This window comes from Malaya genurostris, chromosome 2, assembly GCF_030247185.1.
Source record: "Malaya genurostris strain Urasoe2022 chromosome 2, Malgen_1.1, whole genome shotgun sequence".
NCBI classification, from domain to species: Eukaryota; Metazoa; Arthropoda; class Insecta; order Diptera; family Culicidae; genus Malaya; species Malaya genurostris.
Window position 1 is genome coordinate 20,354,630 of NC_080571.1, and position 22,630 is coordinate 20,377,259.

The following is a 22,630-nucleotide window of genomic DNA, read 5'->3' on the forward strand; positions in this document are numbered from 1 at the left end:
ACATCTTTATACTAGTATACAATTATACTAGTATACAAGTATCCCTGCCAACTGGGAACTGCAGACCAGCACAGTTCGAGCGGGACTATGCCTTGCCCATAACTGTTCCTCCTGTGTGCGTGTTACTGCGTAAAAATTCCATGAGATGCTGTTAACAGCTAGACAGTCAAATCAGTATTACTGACTGCCGCGCTTCTAACTCTCTCTTTTAAGTCATCTCACTTTTTCCCGTTCTGTGAACAGGAAAAGGAATTTTGGCAAAGGGGCTGTCCGTACACCGCTGCCAGTAGCAGGTATAAAATGAAATGTGATGTGAGAAATAGCGTCATTTAAGTTAAAGCAGCTACTCTGAACGCACGAGACACCGTCAGCACGATGGACATCTTTATACTAATATGGGGTCGTGTGAAAATATGCCATGCGAAACAGGGTTGCTAAGGGCCGTGAAATACTCAGAGTATGAAGTGGAGCGAAGTAATGTAGAAAAATTTTCTCGCGGTTCGTGCATTGAGAGACACGAGTTCTTGTAGCATCTTCTACTGGATTGAAAACGTTATATACAGCTGCCCTTACACGAGACAATATTATTGTCAATACAGGGAGTATTGACAATACTTTTGATCGTGTAATGGAAACTTCATTGGATTGACGGAAATATTGTCAAAAAATCAAAACTGCTCATCAATCCGACAATACTTTCTCTCCAGAGAGAAACTGTTAAATATGTGCAACAACCTCTTCTCTCAATATTTTAATATTCATTTGCAATATTTAAAACGCCAAACGCTAGAATTTCTCGAAAAACTCGGACTCAAGTTATCAAGCCAATTGGATTGATGGTATTGACAATACGTTGGATTGACAATAATATTGTCACGTGTAAGGGCCGCTTACAATATAGATAAATATCGAGCAGCTTCTGTCAAATTTCCAGCAATCACCAACACTGATCCTAGTTTTAAGTTAGTCGTGAATTAAGATTAGAAAATACCCTTGGTATCTTAGAGCTTAAGCAGTGTGCCTTTAAATATGTTATTATTGAATAAAAAAAAGACCCATTTTCTATTTTGATAAAATTTTGTCCCATGATAGATGATTATGTTCTCAACACACAGCACTAATCAGTTTAGTTTGAACTGCTCTGCACAGATGAGTCAAAGAAGAAACGTAAAAATAATAAAAACGGTTATATGCCCTAGCACAAAATTTGGCTAACCTCTAAATGACCATTTTTTATTATTTTAACTTTAAGAACGCTGGTTGGAAAAATTTTGAGCGAGCTGTTATATTACCTTACAGCCTACTACGATCTCTACAATCTCTGAGCAAAATGAACATCCACAGATCGAAAAAATTGCTAACAAAAAATCTGTTTTAATCCACCTGACAGTGAGATGATACCTTTTCTTTTTTTTTGCCCACCACACTCCCCTACATCAAAGAGCTTCAATTTGTGAAGCACCCTGGTAGTGGACGCAAACTAATCTCAGCTCAAAACAAAATCTGGCAAAATACTACTGAAAGAAACTCTTACGTTACAATACGCTTAGATGTTTGTATTTTCATGATGTGCAATTAAACATTATTAATAAATATTGCGGAATCCCAGTGGAATTGATTTCCTTTCAAGGGATCCACAATGATACAGGCTAACTAAAAAAAATTATACAAGAATGAATTACTGTTGACAGTTTGTAAAACAAGGAATACATTATAACATTAAGGAACTACATTAATTAAATATCTCGTTCAGTCTATGCTTAAAATGATACTTCAGTCTATCCCCGAATCTTTATCACTCCGCATGTGTTTTTTGCATGAACATTCTTCGGTACTTTTAGTTTTCATGAAATTATTTCAATGACCGTCGGTTTAAATGGAAAGTTTAAAATTTCATTCACTCACTATCCTGTAATTTCGAAACTGTAAGTCGAATCGAAAAGAATAATTGTATGAAACCATAAAATTATTCCTATGAATCCAAACGTGTGACAATCGATTCCATGAGATGTCGAAGTGAGTTCCACTCTAGAGTTTTTGTCATTATTTATTCCGTACTTCCAGAAACGGTATTCAGGGACCAGAATAACTCAAAACGGTTCGTATGATCATGAATTAATATGATGAATAAATTGGAATAGTTTTGAGCTCAACTGTGAAGATTTTTTGGTATCGTCATCTTCTATGACGGTTTGAATTTTGAAAACTCTTCACCCTGTAATTGCAAAGTCGGAAGTCTGAATCGGATAAAATTCACAAATTTTGTATGGGACCATTAATTTAAATTTTTGTTAATAAAATTCGTTTTGGGCTTCTTTGAGAAAACGATTAAGCTCCTTCGTTCCCGATACTTTTGGAATCGTAATTCGAAAATCGGTCTAGCCGAAATCAAATGAATTCACCTAAGGGATTGTAAACCATCACATTTGATTCGAATAGAAAATTGACATTTTTAAAATAAACACCTGTATTTACTGAACTGGAAGTCGGTCCTGATTTATAAACAAGCAGTTTTTGTGGAATCTTAGTACCTTTCATTTGAATCTTGGATGGAAGAAATCGGTTCAGCCAGAGAAAGATGAGTGACATTATTTTAATTTCGTTACACATATCATCCCGTAGTTCCAGAACCAGAAGTCGGATCCACATTCGCTGATCTCGACGAACTGGTTCGAACGGTTGTATGAAGACATGTTCTTCCAGCAATTATTGCTGTAAGCAATTGAAATCAATATAAATATGGAATTGTGTTGAATTCGAAAACAACGCACACACACACGGAAATTTGCTCAGTTCGTCGAGACTCGTTGCCTGCAGGCATCAGAAAATTTTTCTGCAGTTTAAGCACATGTAATAAAAAAGGTGAAAATAGTTTTTAGTGAGCAAAAATGAACGTCAACTGCACGAAATACGTAAATTTCTAAAAATGTACATTTCACAATGAATAATAAGTAAAATGCTTGAAAATCTGTGGGTCTATAAATATCTACAGCGTTAATCAGAAATCTATAAATTCAAAGATAACTCTGCAAACGCGGCAACATTGGTTTTCATATACTGGGCTTATTTGTATGTGTGTACAACAGGAAACGAACTGTAATATAAAGCGGCCTATACATGTTCAGTTTTCCGGACAGTTTTCGTGTGTGACGTCATGACTGAACGAATAACTGAAGTGACTAAAGAGTTCATCCGGCCAATCGTTTGGTTTCTTGACTGAAACTCGAGCTCAGTTTTATCCGATTAACTGACAGTTCTTCAGTTAATCGTTCCATCCGTCAATTTTCTTTTAATCATAATAATGTGCCTCCATGAAAAAAAACTCATGAAATTGACATGAAGACAAAACGTAAAACTGACCTGACACCACACACGCTCAGTTCAGATAATCGCTCAGTATTTTATTCCGTCTAAGGTTCCTTTCAAGGATGGCTTTTAATGAGCATGAACTTAGCGAGGCACCCCTCACCGATGATAACGCGAATAGGTGAATAATTTGTTGCTAATTTGTTGCTAATTAGTTACGGTAACTTTGAATTTGTTGCTCAATTTTTTTAAATTTTTTTGAGTACTTCGCTAAGTTCATATGAAGTTAGCGAAGCTTCCCTTCCAAATATGCTTCAAAACAAATTGAACCCTAGTGAATAATTTGTTGCTAATTAGTTACGGTAATTTTGAATTTGTTGCTCTATTTTTTTAATTTTTTTGGAGTACTTAGTTTGAGTTCATATGAAGTTAGCGAAGCCCCCCTTCTAAGTATGCTTCAAAACAAATCGAAGCCCAGTGAATAATTTGTTGCTAATTAGTTACGGTAACTTTGAATTTGTTGCTTATTTTTTTTAGTACTTCGCTATGTTCATATGAAGTTAGCGAAACCTCCCTTCCAAATATGCTTCAAAACAAATCGAAGCCTAGTAAATAATTTGGTTCTAATTTGTTGCTAATAATTTACGGTATTTTTGATTTGTTGCTCAATTTTTTTAAATTTTTTTTGAGTACTTCGCTAAAGTATGAAGTTAGCGAAGCCCCCCTTCCCAACATGCTTAAAAACAAATAGAAGCCCAGTGAATAAATTGTTGCTAATTAGTTACGGTTATTTTGAATTTGCTGCTCAATTTTTTATTTATTTATTTGAAGAGGAGCAAGGGCGAGGATGCTGCATCGTTTTGTCTGAGTGGTCAGATTTTTTTATCGGCCGATGGGTGAACTGTTGGTTAGCAAAAAATTGTGGGATCTGGTTTCTTATTGGTAGGCTTTACTTAATTTCATTTGGATTTGAGAACACTTCAAGAATTTAAACCCTAATCGAATATTTCAACTCATTTGAGAAGGGAGAAATAGTCAGCACGTAGACCCCAGAGGAGGGGCCCGAAATCAGAACCGGAAACAAAAAAAGTTTGATGAATATTATGGGGCTGTTGATCCTGTAGCTTACACCGTGAAATAGTGGTGTTAAGAGTTTCGTGATGGTCAAAACTCCATTGCCACTGACAGTGTGCAAAGTACATAAAATGGAAATTAATACCGGGACAAAATAAACTACAATAATTAAAATATAGAGTATTTTTACTGGATAGAAGAGTAAGTACGCGAGCATGCCATAGTTGGGTTAGATTCTGCAGATGAGAAAGATATCCTCCGGCTGGAACCCGCACATACTTATTTAGAACTAAAAAACGAACGCAAGCGCACTTCCAACACATGTTTGGTTGAATGATCATTACTATATGACAGAGAACAGAACATTTACCCGACAATGGACTGAAGTCAGAACGATGAGCATGAACTTAGCGAGGCACCTCTCGCCGATGATATTTCAAATAGGTGAATAATTTGTTGCTAATTAGTTACGATAACTTTGAATTTGTTGCTCAATTTTTTTTTAGTTTTTTGAGTACTTCGCTAAGTACTAGAAAAATAAAAAAAATCGAGCAACAAATTCAAAACTACCGTAACTAATTAGCAACAAATTATTCACTAGGCTCCGATTTGTTTTGAAGCATATTTGGGAGGAGGGCTTCGCTAACTTCATATGAACTCAAATTCAGTACTCAGAAAAATATTAAAAAATAGAGCAACAAATTTAAAATTACCGTAACTAATTAGCAACAAATAATTCACTGGGCTTCGAATTGTTTTGAAGCATACTTAGAAGGGTGGCTTCGCTAACTTCATATGAACTCAAACTCAGTACTCAAAAAAATTTAAAAAAAAATGAGCAACCAATTCAACATTACCGTTACTAATTAGCAACAAATTATTCACTAGGGTTCAATTTGTTTTAAAGCATATTTGGAAGGGAGGCTTCGCTAACTTCATATGAACTCAGCGAAGTACTCAAAAAAATAAAAAAAAATTGAGCAACAAATTCAAAGTTACCGTAACTAATTAGCAACAAATTAGCATCAAATTATTCACTAGGCTTCGATTTGTTTTGAAGCATATTTGGAAAGGAGGCTTCGCTAACTTCATATGAACTTAGCGAAGTACTCAAAAAAATAAAAAAAATAGAGCAACAAAATCAAAATTACCGTAACTAAATAGCATCAAATTAGCAACAAATTATTCACTAGGGTTCAATTTCTTTTGAAGCATATTTGGAAGAGAGGCTTCGCTAACTTCATATGAACTTAGCGAAGTACTCAAAATTTTTTTTAAAAAATTGAGCAACAAATTCAAAGTTACCGTAGCTAATTAGCAACAAATTAGCAACAAATTATTTACTAGGCTTCGATTTGTTTTGAAGCATATTTGGAAGGAAGGCTTCGCTAACTTCATATGAACTTAGCGAAGTACTCGAAAAAATAGATAAAAAATTGAGCAACAAATTCAAAATTACCGTAACTAATTAGCAACAAATTAGCAACAAAATATTCACCTGTTTATGTTATCATCGGCGAGAGGTGCCTCGCTAAGTTCATGCTCATTGGCTTTTATCGTATCAAAGAACGTTCACTGGCAACGCTTCAACGATTGAATCAGTGCCATCAAAGAGAGTTGGAAATCATCGCAACAACAAAAACCCGGCATGGCTCATTTAACATATAATCGACACAAGTGCGAGAGCGAATTTCTCTCGATGACATTTCTGAGAATCAAAGATTATCACGCTGCTGTGTGGATCCTCTCTGAAGCAACAAACGGTCGCTTATTCTCGTTTCGCGATCCGATTCTATACAGGCAGTTGATAATTGCGATAGAATCATTTTATTATTGCCGCTTATTCTAACTATGTGCATATAACCATTGTATAAGTTGTGTCTATGAAAATGTCTGTGAGTGCTCCACACAAGGGTTTTAAAATATTGCAACCTAGTATGAGAATCATCATGTCGAATCGTCGATTTGATTTTCTGCGATACTTTCGATTCTCTCTTGGTAAATTCCACACAGCAACGATCATTATCAGACGGTAAATTTTTTTTAAGGGCGCGAAATACTCTGAGTATGAAATGGAGCGAAGTAATGTAGCAAAATTCTCCCATGGTTCATGCATTGAGAGACTCGAGTTCTTGTAGCATCTTCTACCGGATTGAAAATGTTGTATACAATATAGATAGCAATATAGCAGCTTCTGTCAAATTTTCGGCAATCACCAACACTGGTTCCTTTGAACTGTCCGGAAAACTGTAGATGTATGGGTCGCTTAATAACGCATCGTCGATTTGGTATATTTGGTGCGGCAAGAACTCTCTGCCTCGTGAACTGTGAGAGAATTTTACTATATTTCTGTATAAAATGTTCAAAACGACTTATGTAACAATGAGAGATTCTCTTTGTTTACTTTCTCTTTCGATTATTGCGAAATATTCCTGCTTTTTTCGGTAATTTCTCCAGAGCAGATTAAAAGATGATAGCTTTAGTTATTATTATCGGTAAATGATTGGAGAGAAGGATTGCTAAGAGTGCCGTAATAATCAAAAGAGAAAGTGAACAAAGAGAATCTCTCATTGTTACATACGTCGTTTTGGACATTTTATACAGATTTCTTCGTCCCACCTTGTACTCTGAGTATGTGACCAGCGCTGTGTAGAATTTAACAGGAGAGAATCGCAAATTTCAAATTCTCGCAGAGAATCGAATCGATAATTCGAATTGAATGTTCTCGTACTAAGTTCACACATTTTGAAACCCGATTGCGAAACATTCACATACATATTCATAGACACAACTTATACAAGGGTTCCCTTTATTCCCTGTAGCATAAGCACATAATTAGAATAAAGCTCAAGCTATATTTTTTAAAGAGAAATTACTATGAACAGAAAAAAATCGATTTGCATGAAACTTTGCCTGTGTGATCGGTATGACAAATAAAGTATTTTTTCACTGATCTAGAGATTTTTTTCACTCAAGACTAATTTTTGAAAAGGGCGTAAATGTTTCAAGTAACATTATTTTCAAACAACTATAACTCAAAATCCAGAGCTTCTATGATAATTATGTCTAGGATTAAGTTGTAGACAATCAATTGAACTTTAACAAAATATATACATGGAATAAAATATCTTCCGAGCTTTCAAGAAATAGAAAATAAATTCATTTTTTCAAAATTTTTGGTTTTTCTCCTGTAACATTTTTTTCATTTTATTTCACAAATGTCATCAAGTTACAAGGAAACTTATGAATTCTTAAAAAAGTTGGAGGGGGGATCTATAAAAAAAGTTTACCGTAGAAAAACTTTTCTACGATTTCCAAAGAACTATGTTTTCATAAGAATAAATGTAATTGGGCTTAGTCAAGGTAATTTCACAGATATCTCGTTTTGTTCTAGGTCACAAGACGAATATGTGCTGTAGAATGGAAAGAAGTCGATCAACAAACGAAAATGATTCAGGTTACACAAAAATATCATTGCTTCATTCCAATAGCAGAAAATAAGATTGCTGCGAAATTCATTTCAACTGGCACAGAATCGAGCTATCACATTAAACATAAATCTGCGAATAATAAGACTTAAAAGTTAATAGTTTAAAATAGACTATATAATTACTAAGATATTTAAAACATGCAACACAACTGTAATGAGTTTTGGTGCCGATAAGAAATAATAAAGTTGGTTTTCAAAACGACAATTGACTTATTATTATGCAGAACGCTCATTGAAAAGCGAACCTAATTCATAAAAAATGTGTATTTTTACGAATCAGTTTTTTTTTATTTTGTTTTAAAAATATCTCGAAAACAACTGCTCGCATCGTCTTGATGTCAAAGAACAGTTTATTCATATTTTCATTAGAATTACAAAAATAATACTTTGGAAATTTGGTTGTAGAGAACACAGACTAATTTTTAAAAGAAGGCGTATTCTCATGAAATATCTATTTTCTCGATTTTGTTTTTCGTATATCTCGAAAATGACTGCACTTATCATTTATATCTTTCAGTATATTTTCCTCCTAACAATGCCCAAAAAGCCACATATGAAAAGTTTCTGCATGTTGCTGATGAAATAATTACTAAGCTTCCATCGGAAGTTAAAGTTCATATATATGGAGACTTTAATCAGCGCAATATCGACTTTATTCAAGACGCTGAAAATGATAGCATATTACTACCTCTCGTTGGGGAGAATGAAACACTTCATTACTTATTCGACAAAATATCCGGTTTAGGACTTAATAAAATTAATCATGTAAAAAATCAGCAAAACTGTTATTTAGATTTTTTATTTACTAATATTCACGATGATTTTTGTGTAACAGAATCACCAACTCCATTGTGGAAAAATGAAGCTTTTCATACAGCAATCGAATTCTCAATATTTATACATCAGATTAATAGACCCGACGACTACGAGTATGAGGAGATTTTCGATTACCACTCAGCAAATTATGATAGTATTAGTCGTAAGCTAAGAGAAATAGATTGGCAAGACCTCCTTAGAAACGAAGGAAATGTCGAAATTTCAGTCGATATTTTCTATGCACGGCTGTACGACATAATAAATGAACATGTCCCATTAAAGAAAATTAGGCGACAAAATAATTCAAAGTATCCTGTTTGGTATAACGAGCATATTAGAAACCTAAGAAATCGAAAACAAAAAGCTCATAAAAAGTACAAAAGAGAAAATAATAGTGACAATTTATCGAATTACATACACATCTGTGACCAACTAAGTTCAGCAATTGATACTGCATTCAAAGAGTATAACTCAAGAACTGAACAGGAAATAAAGTCTTGCCCAAAAAAATTCTTTAGTTATGTTAGAAACAAATTGAAATCAGAAAACTTTCCGTCAAGAATGTATCTACAGGAAAACATTGGTAATAACTCACAAGAAATTTGTAATCTTTTCGCTAAATTTTTTCAACAAATCTACACGAAGTTTTCTGAAGATGACCGCGATCGTGAATATTTTAATTTCTTTCCAGAGTTTACTGAAGATATTAATGTAAATCAAATCGAAGTGCTAGACATAATAGATGCCCTAAACAAATTGGATGTCTCTAAAAGTGCCGGACCTGATGATCTAGCGACCCCTTTGTGCTGGCTTTTTAATAATTCGCTTCAGTCTGGAGTTTTTTCAGATACGTGGAAAAACTCTTTCCTTATACCAATTTTCAAAAATGGGAAAAAAGCAGACATATGCAACTATCGCGGGATTGCTATTCTTTCTTGCATTCCGAAGCTATTTGAAGCGATCGTTAATGACAAACTGTTTAGTCAAATAAAAAATAGAATTACTCACATTCAACATGGATTTTTCAAAGGACGTTCCACTACTACTAATTTGCTTGAATTCGTCCACTATACCCTGACCGCTATGGACAAGGGAAATTACATTGAAGCTCTTTATACAGATTTCAGCAAAGCATTCGATCGTGTTGACATACCCATGCTTATGTTCAAATTACAGAAATTGGGAATCTTACCAGGTCTTCTTAAATGGTTGGAATCTTATCTAACAAATCGTCAACAAATTGTAAAATTTAAGGGTAAAAAGTCGAGCCCCATTCACGTCAGTTCCGGGGTCCCCCAGGGATCTCATTTAGGTCCTCTTTTATTTATCTTGTTTGTTAACGACATTTCCTTTCTTTTAAAAAAAATAAAAATTCTAATATACGCAGACGATATAAAACTATTTTTAGAAATAGAGAAAAGTGAGGATGCCAAGGTTTATCAAGAAGAAATTCTTTCTTTTTATACATGGTGTAACAAAAATCTTCTTCAACTAAATGTGAAAAAATGCAGTAGAATAACATTCAGTAAAAAACGAAATACACCTAACTTGATACTTACTCTTGGAAGTCAAACAGTTCAAAAATGCGAAAGAATTAGGGACTTAGGAATAATACTAGATTCTAAAATGACTTTTGTTGACCATTATAATACAATCATAAACAGAGCCAATAACATGCTAGGATTCATAAAACGATTTTGTTACTGTTTTCACGATCCGTATACAATTAAAACATTATACATTGCCTATGTTCGGTCAGTACTCGAATACTGTAGCTTAGTTTGGTCACCTTACTTAATCACTTGGGAAGATCGAATTGAATCAGTTCAAAAACAATTTTTGTTATTTGCACTTCGTAAATTAGGTTGGACAAGACTTCCTCTTCCGTCCTATAAAGCCCGCTGTATGCTGATCAGTATTCAAACATTAAAAGAACGCAGAGAATTTTCAATGGTCTCATTTGTAAATGACATTGTCTCGAATCGCCTAGATTCCAGTCAACTCCTGTCCGAACTAAATTTTTACATACCATCTCGGCCTTTAAGAAATCGAAATATTTTTATTACAAACCACCAGCGAACAAACTATGCAAAAAATGGGCCAATAAATCAATTGATGGCTGTATACAACAAGCATTCAGAAGCAGTCGATTTCACTATGTCAAAAAACAAACTAAAGCAATATTTCAGTTCTATTCGGTAAGCCAATTATAATTATTTAACTCATAATAAATTATACATTATTTAGTGATCTATTTAGAATAGTTTACTAATTTAAGACGATTATTGTAATTATCCTTATGGTCTACTTTTGATTGACGACAAATAAATAAATAAATAAATAAATAAATAAATAAATAAATCAAGTAGCTCTTTATGAACTTTTCCATTAAGGTATGAGGCTAGTGTGTTTTAGGGTGTTCTAGAGGGCTATTTTCACGCTTCAAATCTGATTTTCTCAGAAACGGTGACGAATATAAAAAAAAACCCAACTGACAATCTCTTAGAAAATTAGTTTTGCTTATTCTGTGAAAATTTCATAATGATTCATTGACTTTAGCGGTCGGGAAAGTCTTTTATCAGAAGCAAGAATTTCATAGCTGAAAACTCTCAACTTGTTCATTGAATATCTCGCCTTCAAGGGCACCTGACAATGTCTAGATAATTTAATTTAGATGCGATTAGTGCATGAAAAAACATAGGTGTTGTCACGATAAAAATGAAGTGAATGTTATTTTTGTAAAGGTAAGTCGATTTCTATGCACGCGCCATTTTTTCTGCTCCAGTTTCCTGGCAACGAAACGAAAAATGAGAGAGAAATAATATCGGCTCAGCAAGACTGCCAAACAAGCGGTAGCTTTATCGGATTTTATGAGATGTAGTCAAACTTTTAACCGAAAATATCGAAACTTTTCTGGTCACCCGGCCCATCGAGAGTCATTTTGTACATATGCGAGAGAGCATGGAGAGGAATGTAATACGCAGAGCGAGACACGTGGTTATACGCGACCACGAGGGCCACGTGTTGAGTTTTAAATCGACCACGTGGTTCGCTCAATTCCCTTTGCGCATCGTATTTCTCTTGTACTCTCTCGTATATGAGCAAACTGTACCAGGTTGCCAGCATACATCTTATTATTTTGATGAAAAGTGTTATCACATAAATATATCGTATGGGTTGGACATTACATGGATTCCAATGAACAATGAATAAATATTCAACTTTCACAAAGATTGAATGCGAAACAAAAATGTGTTTATATACGATGAAACGTCTGTGTGTTTGGCAGCCTTGTCGAGTCAAATTTATTTCTGTCTCCTTTTTTAGAATGCTATCAGGAAACCAAAGCGAAAAAAATGGCGTATGCTTTGAAGCTGACTTTGTTTCAAAGAAAAATATAAGACTTTGTTTTTATCGCGATAACATATATATTTTTATGTACTAATCGCATCTACACTAAATTATCTAGACTTTGTTACGGTAAATTTATGATACATACATATGATATTTTGAAAAAATATTTTTATTTTTGATTTTTAAAAGAATCGGAAGATTGTTTTTCATTGTTCATATTTTTAAGAAAGTTTAATTGATTGCCTACAACTTCTTCTTAGACCCAATGTGCGTAGAAGCTATAGATTTCGAGTTATAATTGCTTAAAAATAATGTTGTATAAAACACATACGCCCTTTTCAAAAATTATAGACTAAACGACGATTCATAATTAAATTATAGACCAAACTGAACAAGTTCGACAATGACACAAGACATAATTCACGCGTGATCTGTCAAAAACAGTGTTGCCAAAAGAAAACCAGCAAAAAAAATCAACCTTTATTATGCATTACCGCACTAAATTCAATGCAAAGATAGTTTTATTTGATCGAGGCAAATGTTTGAAGTTGACTTAATGACTCAATATATTCGAATCTAATATGTTCATGAAAATTTAATTTAGTTCATCCAAAATTTCTTACTCAGTTGTATCAATTGTAAACGCGGTTCAACAAATTATTTCGGACAATCACAAGTTTTCCGTCTAATTACTTTACCTATCGTAAGCCTTATAAAGATAAGCTAATAAAAGAGTATCATTCTGCATCGCACGTACCTCTTCGATCTCCCTTCGCGACAACCATCCTCAGCTGCCCCCGACAACTGCCCCAATCGCTACTAATTATGAATTTTCATCTATTGTTGTTTTCTTCCAGATTTATTCGTGTCCTGATAAAACCGATGCATGCGTGCGTTTGTGTGTTTATGTGCGTGTTCGACCTATCGACCGGTTGCACGTCCCAGAAAAAAAACAGTCGCACGTCAGTCACAACCTTCCCCTGATCGTTCATCAGACGTTGGTCGCAAATCCTAGATGATCCAGTTGACATAATTTTTGGGAATTTCCCACCTGGCTAGTCGCTAATCCCGCGCCGGAATGAAGTGTTGTTATCTTGTCACATTTTGTTCGGTCGATAATGAGTCGATCGATTAGTGACTGAAAGCACGGTTAAGCCCCCGGTGGAGGCAGGATGACCGAACCGAGTCTGGCATCCTCATCCTCCTCTGACTCCGCCTCCTTTTCCTCCTCCTCCTACGGCAAATGCTCGGTTCGAAGTAAAGATTCGCCGGTTGAGCCAACGAGAACTGTGGGCAACTTGGAGCCCCAACCGACGGGTGACGTCAAAGCGATTGCCACAGCTGAGGCTGAGGTTCGTTTGATCCGGAATTCAACGGCACAGAACTGGGAAGAACCAAGCAACGGTTCTGTTGAAAAGGAAGCCGCGGACAAAATGATCGGCATGACGAGAAATGGCCGACCAAGGCAGCGGAAAACTGCTGTTTACAAAGGATTCTGGGGTGATGAAGATGGAAGTGGCCGCCAGTACCGATCCGGATCGGGATCTCTATCGTCCGGAGTCGAAAGTGACGAAGAAATGGTTCGATTTCCGTGTGTCGAACGACTAATTGAAATGTATGCAAATATTATCAAACAACAGGAGACCGAAACGAAAAGGTTTATGAGTGCCGTTGTGAGTGGGGCTCGTGGAGACGAACGAGAAGTTGTTAAACAACGATTAGATAAGACGGTAGGGGCGGTTGGTTCCAGTGATAAGACCGGTGCGAATAATGTCTGTGGAACACAGCCGGGCTCGGTTGGTAGTCCTGCATCGGCCGAGCAACTGGAAACAACCAGTGCCAGCAGAAAACGCACCAACGAAAGTCCCACTTCAGACGACGGTTGGACTACAAACCCGCAAAGCCCGTACTGTTCCAGCGACGAAGATAGTTCCGGCAATCAAATGAAGATGAAAATCCGAGATAAAGTAACTCGCTCGTCGAGTTCCGATTCTGCGCTCGGTCTTGACGAGGACCTCAGCCAACAGGAACAGCAACAGATCATCAGCAGTGTCGGAAAAACGCGCCGCCTAACGCTTGGAGTAGCAGACATTCCACTACGGTCGGCACTACTGCCAGTTCCGGAACCGACACTCCTGCCAACTTCAGACAGCTCGACGATTGGAGTCGAACATTGTCCGACGATTGTTCGCAGCAAAATGATCCTGGAAGCACAGCTCATCGAACTGCCGCTCGGTAGCAATGCTCCTCTCGCCGAATCCGTTTCCACCGAAGCATTCGGATGTCAAAGCAACTCGATCTCACGGCGGGAATCCGCCCAAAGTTATGTCAGCGATTCCGGTACCGACGGAGTCCGGTACGTTCGCACACCTTCGGTCGTGGTGTCCGACTATTCGGACGAAACGATGTGTGGCATCACGCTGGAAGAAATAGAATACCTACGTCGGCATCAGCTCCGTCGGGCATCCATCGATTGCGAGTCGGATGTCAGTGCCGCTTCGTCCTGCAGCAATCTGAACTACTGCGGTTCGTCGATCAGTGCGCTGGAAGGTTGTGACTATCAGTGCGGACTGCGGACACCGGAACGGAAAGTGTCGGACTGTTCGACCTGTTCGACGCTGAGCATCGACGAGGAGGATCCGGTGCTGCGGCAACGTTTACAGGAACTTAGCCTGAGACCACCGGGAACGGCCGATGGATCGACGGAGCAGGAGGCCACGAAGAGACGCGTCAAGAATAAGGTTTGTAATAGTCGGCCGTGATGGCCGCAGTTTGTTAGATATTTTTAAGAGTTTTAGTTGAATGAAAAATAGGATAGCCGAATAAACGTATTTTATTAAAATTTTCGCCGAAGTGACAGTGCCGGGTTTGTAGTTTTCAATCTTTGACATATGCCATTTTTTCATTGTGTTACTATACAAATTTAAACGACTACAGCTCTCATCGTTTTTTTTTCAATAACAGAACATCGTTTGAAGTGTCTTCAGCTTTAACTTTGTCGTTTGGACAATATTTGCAACGTTTTTTGTTCATGTGGTGATTGAGTAGAAATGTGATAAGGCAAAAGTTCAGGAACTCGAAACTTATGCCGGACCGGACCGGTATAATCGACGACTTCTAAAGATCTCTATTGTTTCAGTGGAACCGATTGGATAACGCTAGATGGGATGACGAAACAGAATCGAAAGTTTTTCAGGCGAGCAGACTCAAACTTTGCTAACTGTTTCCAATCTCTGAAACTGTTATACAATTTTTATCACCTTTGGGTGTTCCATTTTTCGTCCTGGGTTGGCGGCTCAAACCCATGATTTCGTTTCGCAAGGGGGCCTCAGATAAAAAAATAATGTTACTGAAGATTGCTTATGTACCTGATTCTCGTTGTGCCTTTTACCGGCGTTTTTAACAGACACTGTAAACTTTTCCACCGGATCTGTCATTATAAAGTATTCAAATAAAAATTGTGACTGTGCCCGAGAGAACTTTAAATGAGGACAATTAACACAACCGATTCGTGGAGAACGGAATACATCTTCTAAATTTATAGGTCATATTAGTAGATGGTCATTAAAATTTACTTTGGCTATACTGGTTTCGGATTCAGGTTCCGAAAGTAGTGATCTGAAATTCCAAAACGAAACTCACATAAATTGGACATTATGATCTTTTCGTTTTATTGAGACGCCCTTCAAGGCACTCGTGGCGCTTCGAAACACTCGTACTGACTTTAGTCTATTGTCGGGTAATCATTCTGTTTCCTAGCGTATAATAATGAATTCAGCCAAACATGTACTCGAAGTGCGCTTGCGTTCGGCTTTCCAGCCCTAAATAAGTATGTGCGGGATCCAACGGAAGGATATCTTTCTATTCTGCAGAATCATACATACATACATACGCATACATACAAACATACAAAGAAGTAACGAATGTAACGTTTCGCAACGCCTATAAGTTTCAAAATTGTAACGCTTCGTAACATCTTTGTTAAGAGTCAAAGATATAAAGATACGCCTATAACTCACGAAAAAGTAACGCATGTAACGCTTCATTACGTCATAACTTACTACAAAATAACGCACGTAACGCTTCGTAATACCTATAACCTACAAAAAAGTAATGTACGTAGCGTTTTGTAACGCCTATAATACACGAAAAAGTTACATATGTAACGCTTCGTAACGCCTATGACTCACAAAAAAGTAACGCAGGTAACGCTTCGTAACGCCTATAACTTACAAAAAAGTAACGCATGTAACGCTTCGTTACGCCTAGAACTTGCTAAAAAGTAACGCCCATAAATTATAAAAAAGTAACGCCTATAACTTATAAAAAAGTAACGCATGTAACACTTCGTAACGTCTATAACTTACAAAAAAGTAACGCATGTAACGCTTCGTAACGCCTATAACTTACTAAAAAGTAGCGCCCATAAATTACAAAAAAGTAACGCCTATAATTTATAAAAAAGTTATCCATATAACGCTTAGTAACGTTTATGATTCACAAAAAAGTAACGCATTTAACGCTTCGTAACGCCTATAGCTTACTAAAAGTAACGTATGTAACGCTGCGCAACACCTATAACTTACAAAAAAGAAACGCATGTAACGCTTCGTAACGTCTATAATTTATTAGAAAGTACACATGTAACGCTTCGTAACGCCTACAACTTACAAAAAATTAACGCATGTTAAGCTTTGTAACGCCTATAACTTACTTAAAAGTAACGCATGTAACACTTCGTAGTGCCTATAACTTACTAAGAAGTAACATGAACAACGTCTATAACTTACAGAAAAGTAACGCAGGTAACGCTTTGTAACGCCTGTAACTTTCAAAAAAGTAACGCATGTAACGCTTCGTAACGCCTATAATTTATTAGAAAGTACACATGTAACGCTTCGTAACACCTATAACTTACAAAAAAGTAACGCATGTGACATTTCGTAGTGCCTTTAACTTACAGGAAAATAATGCTCCGTAACACCTATAACTTACAAAAGAGTAACGCATGTAACGCTAAAAATAACATGTAACACTTCGTAAGGCCTATAACATACAAAGAAGTAACGAATGTAACGCTTCGCAACGCCAATAAGTTTCAAAAATGTAACGCTTCGTAACATCTTTGACTCTCAAAAAGTAACGCTTTGTAACGCCTATAACTTGCAAAAAAGTTACGCAAGTAACGCTTCGTAACGCCTATAACTTACAAAAAAGTTACGCATGTAACGCTTCGTAACGCCTATAACTTACTAAAAAGTAACGCCCATAAATTACAAAAAAGTAACGCCTATAACATATAAAAAAGTAACCCATGTAACGCTTCGTAACGTTTATGATTCACAAAAAGTAACGCATTTAACGCTTTGTAACGCCTATAACTTACTTGAAAGTAACGCATGTAACGCTCCGTAACGTCTATAAAATACAAAAAGTAACGTATGTAACGCTTTGTATCGTTTATAACTTACAAAAATGTAACGGATGTAACATTTCCCCTATAACCTATAACTTACAAAAAAGTAACGTATGTAACGCTTTGTAACGTTTATAACTTACAAAAATGTAACGGATGTAACGCTTTGTAACGTCTATAACTTACAAAAAAGTAACGCATGTAACGCTTCGTAATGCCCATAACTTCCTTAAAAGAATTGCATTGTAAATCGTTTACCGTGAGAAACTAACCTTTATACCGTTTTTTAACATTCTTAATTTCAACAAAATAACTCATATGATTTTTAACTCCCAATTTAAGAAAATTATCGTATGTAACACTTTCTAGCTTCTTTAACATAACGTAACGCTTCCCATCTCACGATAATATCGAGGAAAACGTTTCGTCAAATGGAACAATTTTTCATATTGGGGACGGGTATAGCGTGATGGGTAAGTCGATGCCTTTCACGCAACCCGTCTGGGTTCGATTCCCAACCCCGCATATAGGGTCAGAAAAGTTTTTTCTAGCCCGAAGAGGCGAATGACCTTAAGATTAAAACCTCCATAATCGGAGATCCGTAGTACCTTCACTCAGTCGTTGACTCAGATAGGCCTAAAAAAACTAAAGTATATAGCTTCAAAAACCAAACTACTAGTTTGGAAACAACTTTTTTTCTTCTTCTTTCGAGTTCCATTTGACGTTGTTTCTGAACGCGATCGACTACTTTGATAAAACTCGATTTTCTACACCTTCTATCCCATTCAAAAAGAATCTCCTGCAGTGCAACGCCATCCAATTCGAGATTTGTGTTTTTCATCGATCAATAGTATTCCCCTTCTTGGGAAGCCCAGCGATTTGTCATTCGCACCCTCTCATTCTGATACTACCGCGAGAAACACCCAGCATTCAGTCGACGCCGGTCATAAATAGACACACGTAGGGACATGAGATAGGGTCTTGCGAATTGATGATTTACACGCATTGCTGTTTGACTAATTTTCGATCGTAGCACCCTTTAGAAGTTCGTTCGGACAATTGGGATAGATTTAGATGATGCGAAGACTTAATGTATCTTATTATTTGACAAGAAGGAAATAACATGAATTCAGTTATGTAATTCTAGGTTCGCGATACCGAAGAAAAACTCTTCAAAATATGAAAGTTATCTTACCTCCTACCGTGGTTAGGTGTTTATCTTACGATCCAGCCGATTCTATATCAAAACATCAACCTGTCACCGTTTGGTAAGCTTCATAACAACAAAAGCTCATATTGAACTGCTTTACTTACGCTTTGAGCTGTTTTTCAATTGCATCCAAAAATAACATAACAAAAGATAATTGCATTTTTGTTCTGCCGCAATCACGGGATTACTTCAATTCTACACCGCGATAAAAAATACAATCATCACAAGTTTTCGCCGGGTACTAAACAGAAGGAGAAGAAGAAGAAGACAAAGGAAAACAACCGTTGTCGCGTTGTGCAAACACACAGCTGTCATTCAAAACAACACCGCCATCGCATCTCCATTATCGATCGCGTTCCTCGATGCTGCCGGCAATCAACGCTAAGAGATTGCTAGCGGAGCCGTCGGGTTGTCAGGTGATGATAGAAATTTTCCATTGTGTGAAAGGTTTCAATCGGTAACAAAAGCAAACTCATCGGCTCCAATAACCAACAGATAAGAGCTGGAAGACTAACAAAAAGCTGTTTTAAAAGGTCTACAGAAAAGAGTAATGCGAAAGCTTAACAGAAAGTGTTCAAAGACAAAAGAATGAAATTTTTAATAAGAAAAAATTCCAATACGCAAATTGAACTTACTGACACAACTTCCAATGACACAGCATATCACTTCCCGATCAGCAAACAGTAACAAGATTATAATAAAAGGCAATTTTTGACCGAATGAATTCTTCTAATTCTTATGGTCTCGTTAGTAGTTAAAATTTCCAATAAGTATTGAAAGCAGCTTAAATGTTCTGTTGTGATATGTGGATTGGGTACTCCGGCAAACATGACAAAGCATTTTCGCTTATTATTGATTTCGAATCACCCAATATCGCTAGGGTTACCATCTGCACAGGTTCCGCCTGGCAGAGTCGGACTGCCCAACGGATTCCTTGAGATTTGAGATTGAGTTTTCGTGTTGGAATGTTGCTAGAATTCGTCAAATTCGATTTACTGATTTTGAAAGAGCAATTCCAGAAATTAACAGCAGATAAAATGGTAAGAACAAAATCGATTTGAAGCTCCGATTGCGATGAAACTCCGCACATATTTTTAGCATGACAAGCCATTTGTTTTGTACGGATGGAGAGCTCAATTAGACTCAAGACTGGTTTTGTTGAAGGGAGTGTGTAAACAAGCGGAAACGATTATTGGTAGAAAAATATTGCCGAAGAAAAAGTTCTAAAAAATCAATCGTGTATTCGAGTATTAAAAATTTATATACACTGAAACAAAAGTGGAGCACCCAGCTGCCTTACCAGTCTTCTTGAAGACCCTCTTCACGATCGCCCAGTAACGTTCGATGGGTCGAAGCTGAGGGCAATTTGGTGGATTGATATTTTTCTCTACGAAATTTATACCTTTTTCCGCAAGCCAATTGAGAGTGGTTTTGGCATAGCGAGCCGATGCTAAATCCTACCAAAACAGTGGAGGTGTACTATGCTTCTTATATAAAGGCAGCAATCTCTTCTGGAGACACTCAGATCGATAGATTTCGGCATTTATAGTTTCGGTAGTGTAAAAAATGGCTAACTTCAAACCACAGGAACATATTGCTTGCCATACCAGTACCTTTCGACCGAATTTCTCCACTTGAATCGACCTATCCGCATCGCCCACATCCTCCCCCACGAGGACAGTAAAGTATTGTGGACCTGGAAGGGTTTTGATTCCTTCTTTACATAAGTCTCATCGTCCATCCAAACGCATGCATCCGGGCACTGCAATGCGCGAATACAATTTCCGGGCCCTTGTTGCTGCTCGCTTCTTCTGTTCTACACTTTGTTTCGATATTTTTGCCTTTTGTAGGTCTTCAGGTGATTTCGCCTCTTGATACGCTGGATCATTCCGACACTCATTTCTGCTTTTTTGGCCAAATCACGTATTGACATTGATTTGTTCTTCATGATTAGAGATACCACTTTCTGGTCCAGTTTCGGGTTGGGAGAACCGGTTTTTTTGCCTCTTCCTGGTAGCTCATCCAAAGAATAGTGTTCCCCAAACTTATTAATGATGGTTTTACCACTGGCATGATGAATTCCAAACCGCATCGCCAATTTTTGCATAGTAATACCCTTCTCACTTAGGCATGTGTCCAGAACCTTAATTTTCACTTCCTTTTCAATACGTGACATTTTGAAAGCGCAGAATTTCAACCGCACAAACAAGTAAACAAACGAAAACTGACAGCCAAACGCACAGCATGCTGTGATCTGAGCATAATAAACCATCACCAATAAATGCGTACAACACAAATGTATGTGGATAGCTCGTTTTCGATACACTCCTTAGTTCAGTTTTTTCTTTAAATCATGGCAAATAATTTGATATATCACTCAATGAATGAATTTTGTAAGATCATTTTCGAGAAGTTGATAAAAGTTGGTTCAGAGAAATTAGTATGCGATATCTGCACCGTACAATAATCCTTTCGACTTTTCGTAGAATTCTTGTAAACAACCTACTCCTTTTTTGATTCTTTCAAACCGTAAAACGGAAAATAGCTCCTAAATAAGCACCATCACAACTTCAAATGGGATTCCAATGTTGAAGTGTTATCATGGCAGAAAATGCCACTAGACAGCTTCAAAAAGGAGACAATAATTTACGGTACGTGTCCGGTGTTGAATGCCAAATAAAATTTTTATGACGATTCATGCTACGTTTTGATTTGCAATGAATAAAAACGTATAGGTGTGTAATGTCAGATACATAACTGGATGTCGTGAATACGAATAAAACTGACACTCTTTCTTTATACTACCGAATATCAAATAGTTGATCGAATGTGTGAATTGTGCAAGTTTTGCCCTTTTACACTACTAGAATTTGAAACGATACACCTAAACTACAGTACAGATTAGTTACATTAAACATTCTGACACACAAATATTACGAAATAACCAGTATATTTGGTATGGTAATTCTTTGGGTATAAAATTATGGTTCTAAATGGCACCTTGGAGAATTTTGGTGTCGATTATTTCATTTCGAATTTAAATATTTCAGTAAAAGAAGCTATCAAAATGTTGTACGGGATTAATTTTTAGCATCCCAGAAGGGCCAAATTGTATAATTCTCTAAGATATTAAACACTTGTTGGATATAAATGATTTTAAACACTGTTGCGAATTAGGCACTGTGAAAATTTCAAAATAACTATTTAAATTATCTTAGTTTTGCACTACACTGTTAATTTACAAAGAAGAAATCTTTTTAGTTCTTTAGGTAAAATTTAGAGCCATAAGAACGGCTGATTTTTTATAATGTTGTAAACTTTTCGTTTTTTTTTCGTTCTCTCCAATGCAAACGACCAGAAGCTCTGTTGCATGATGCAATAACTCTTGTTTGAGTTGAAACAAGCTTTGCGTACAAACCGCATCGCATCCGCTCGCAGTGCCAAATGATGCGAAACCGGTTTCTCGCCTTGACGACCGGAAGGCAAATGAGAACTGCGCCCTGAGCGTTTGAGGTTTTTAACCATGCAGAAGGTGCGTTCTCCGATGCCGCTGTTTGAATGCGTCTTCTCGCCCCGACGTCAACGCACAAGAAGAAATGATCGATTTTCGACCACGGTTCCCCTTTTATACGCATTCAGTTGAAGATATGTGCCTGACTACCTCAAAATCGTCGTCCTTGCGCGAAAAACCCAAGCGAAAGTAAAGAGTTTACCGCATTGTTTCCAAAATTTGAGAAAACGTAATCTTTGAGTTGTTTGTGGTTATCTCACACTGTTCAAAATATTATCCTAAATTCCTGATCATATTTTTGATGAAATAGTGAAAGAATTATGTTGCTGCCATTAATACAAGTCGAGATATTCACGATTAAGTTCTGCCCATTCTTCCATATGGCTAATTTTGAAAAGGCGCCCATAGTAAAGTAAGTCGTATTCACGACAAAATTTACCGTGTAATTAAAAA

At 36.7% G+C, this 22,630-nt stretch overlaps 1 protein-coding gene across 1 annotated transcript in view; it reads left to right on the forward strand.

Annotated features, from left to right (window-relative positions):
* The window catches only part of LOC131427522 (uncharacterized), a 103,681-nt gene that overhangs the window by 61,419 nt on the left and 19,632 nt on the right, over positions 1-22,630 (forward strand). The window contains exon 3 of the mRNA XM_058590789.1: positions 12,898-14,781. Within this exon, the coding sequence (XP_058446772.1) occupies positions 13,213-14,781 (1,569 nt within the window). The 5' untranslated portion in view covers positions 12,898-13,212. The remainder of the gene's footprint in view (positions 1-12,897; positions 14,782-22,630) is intronic.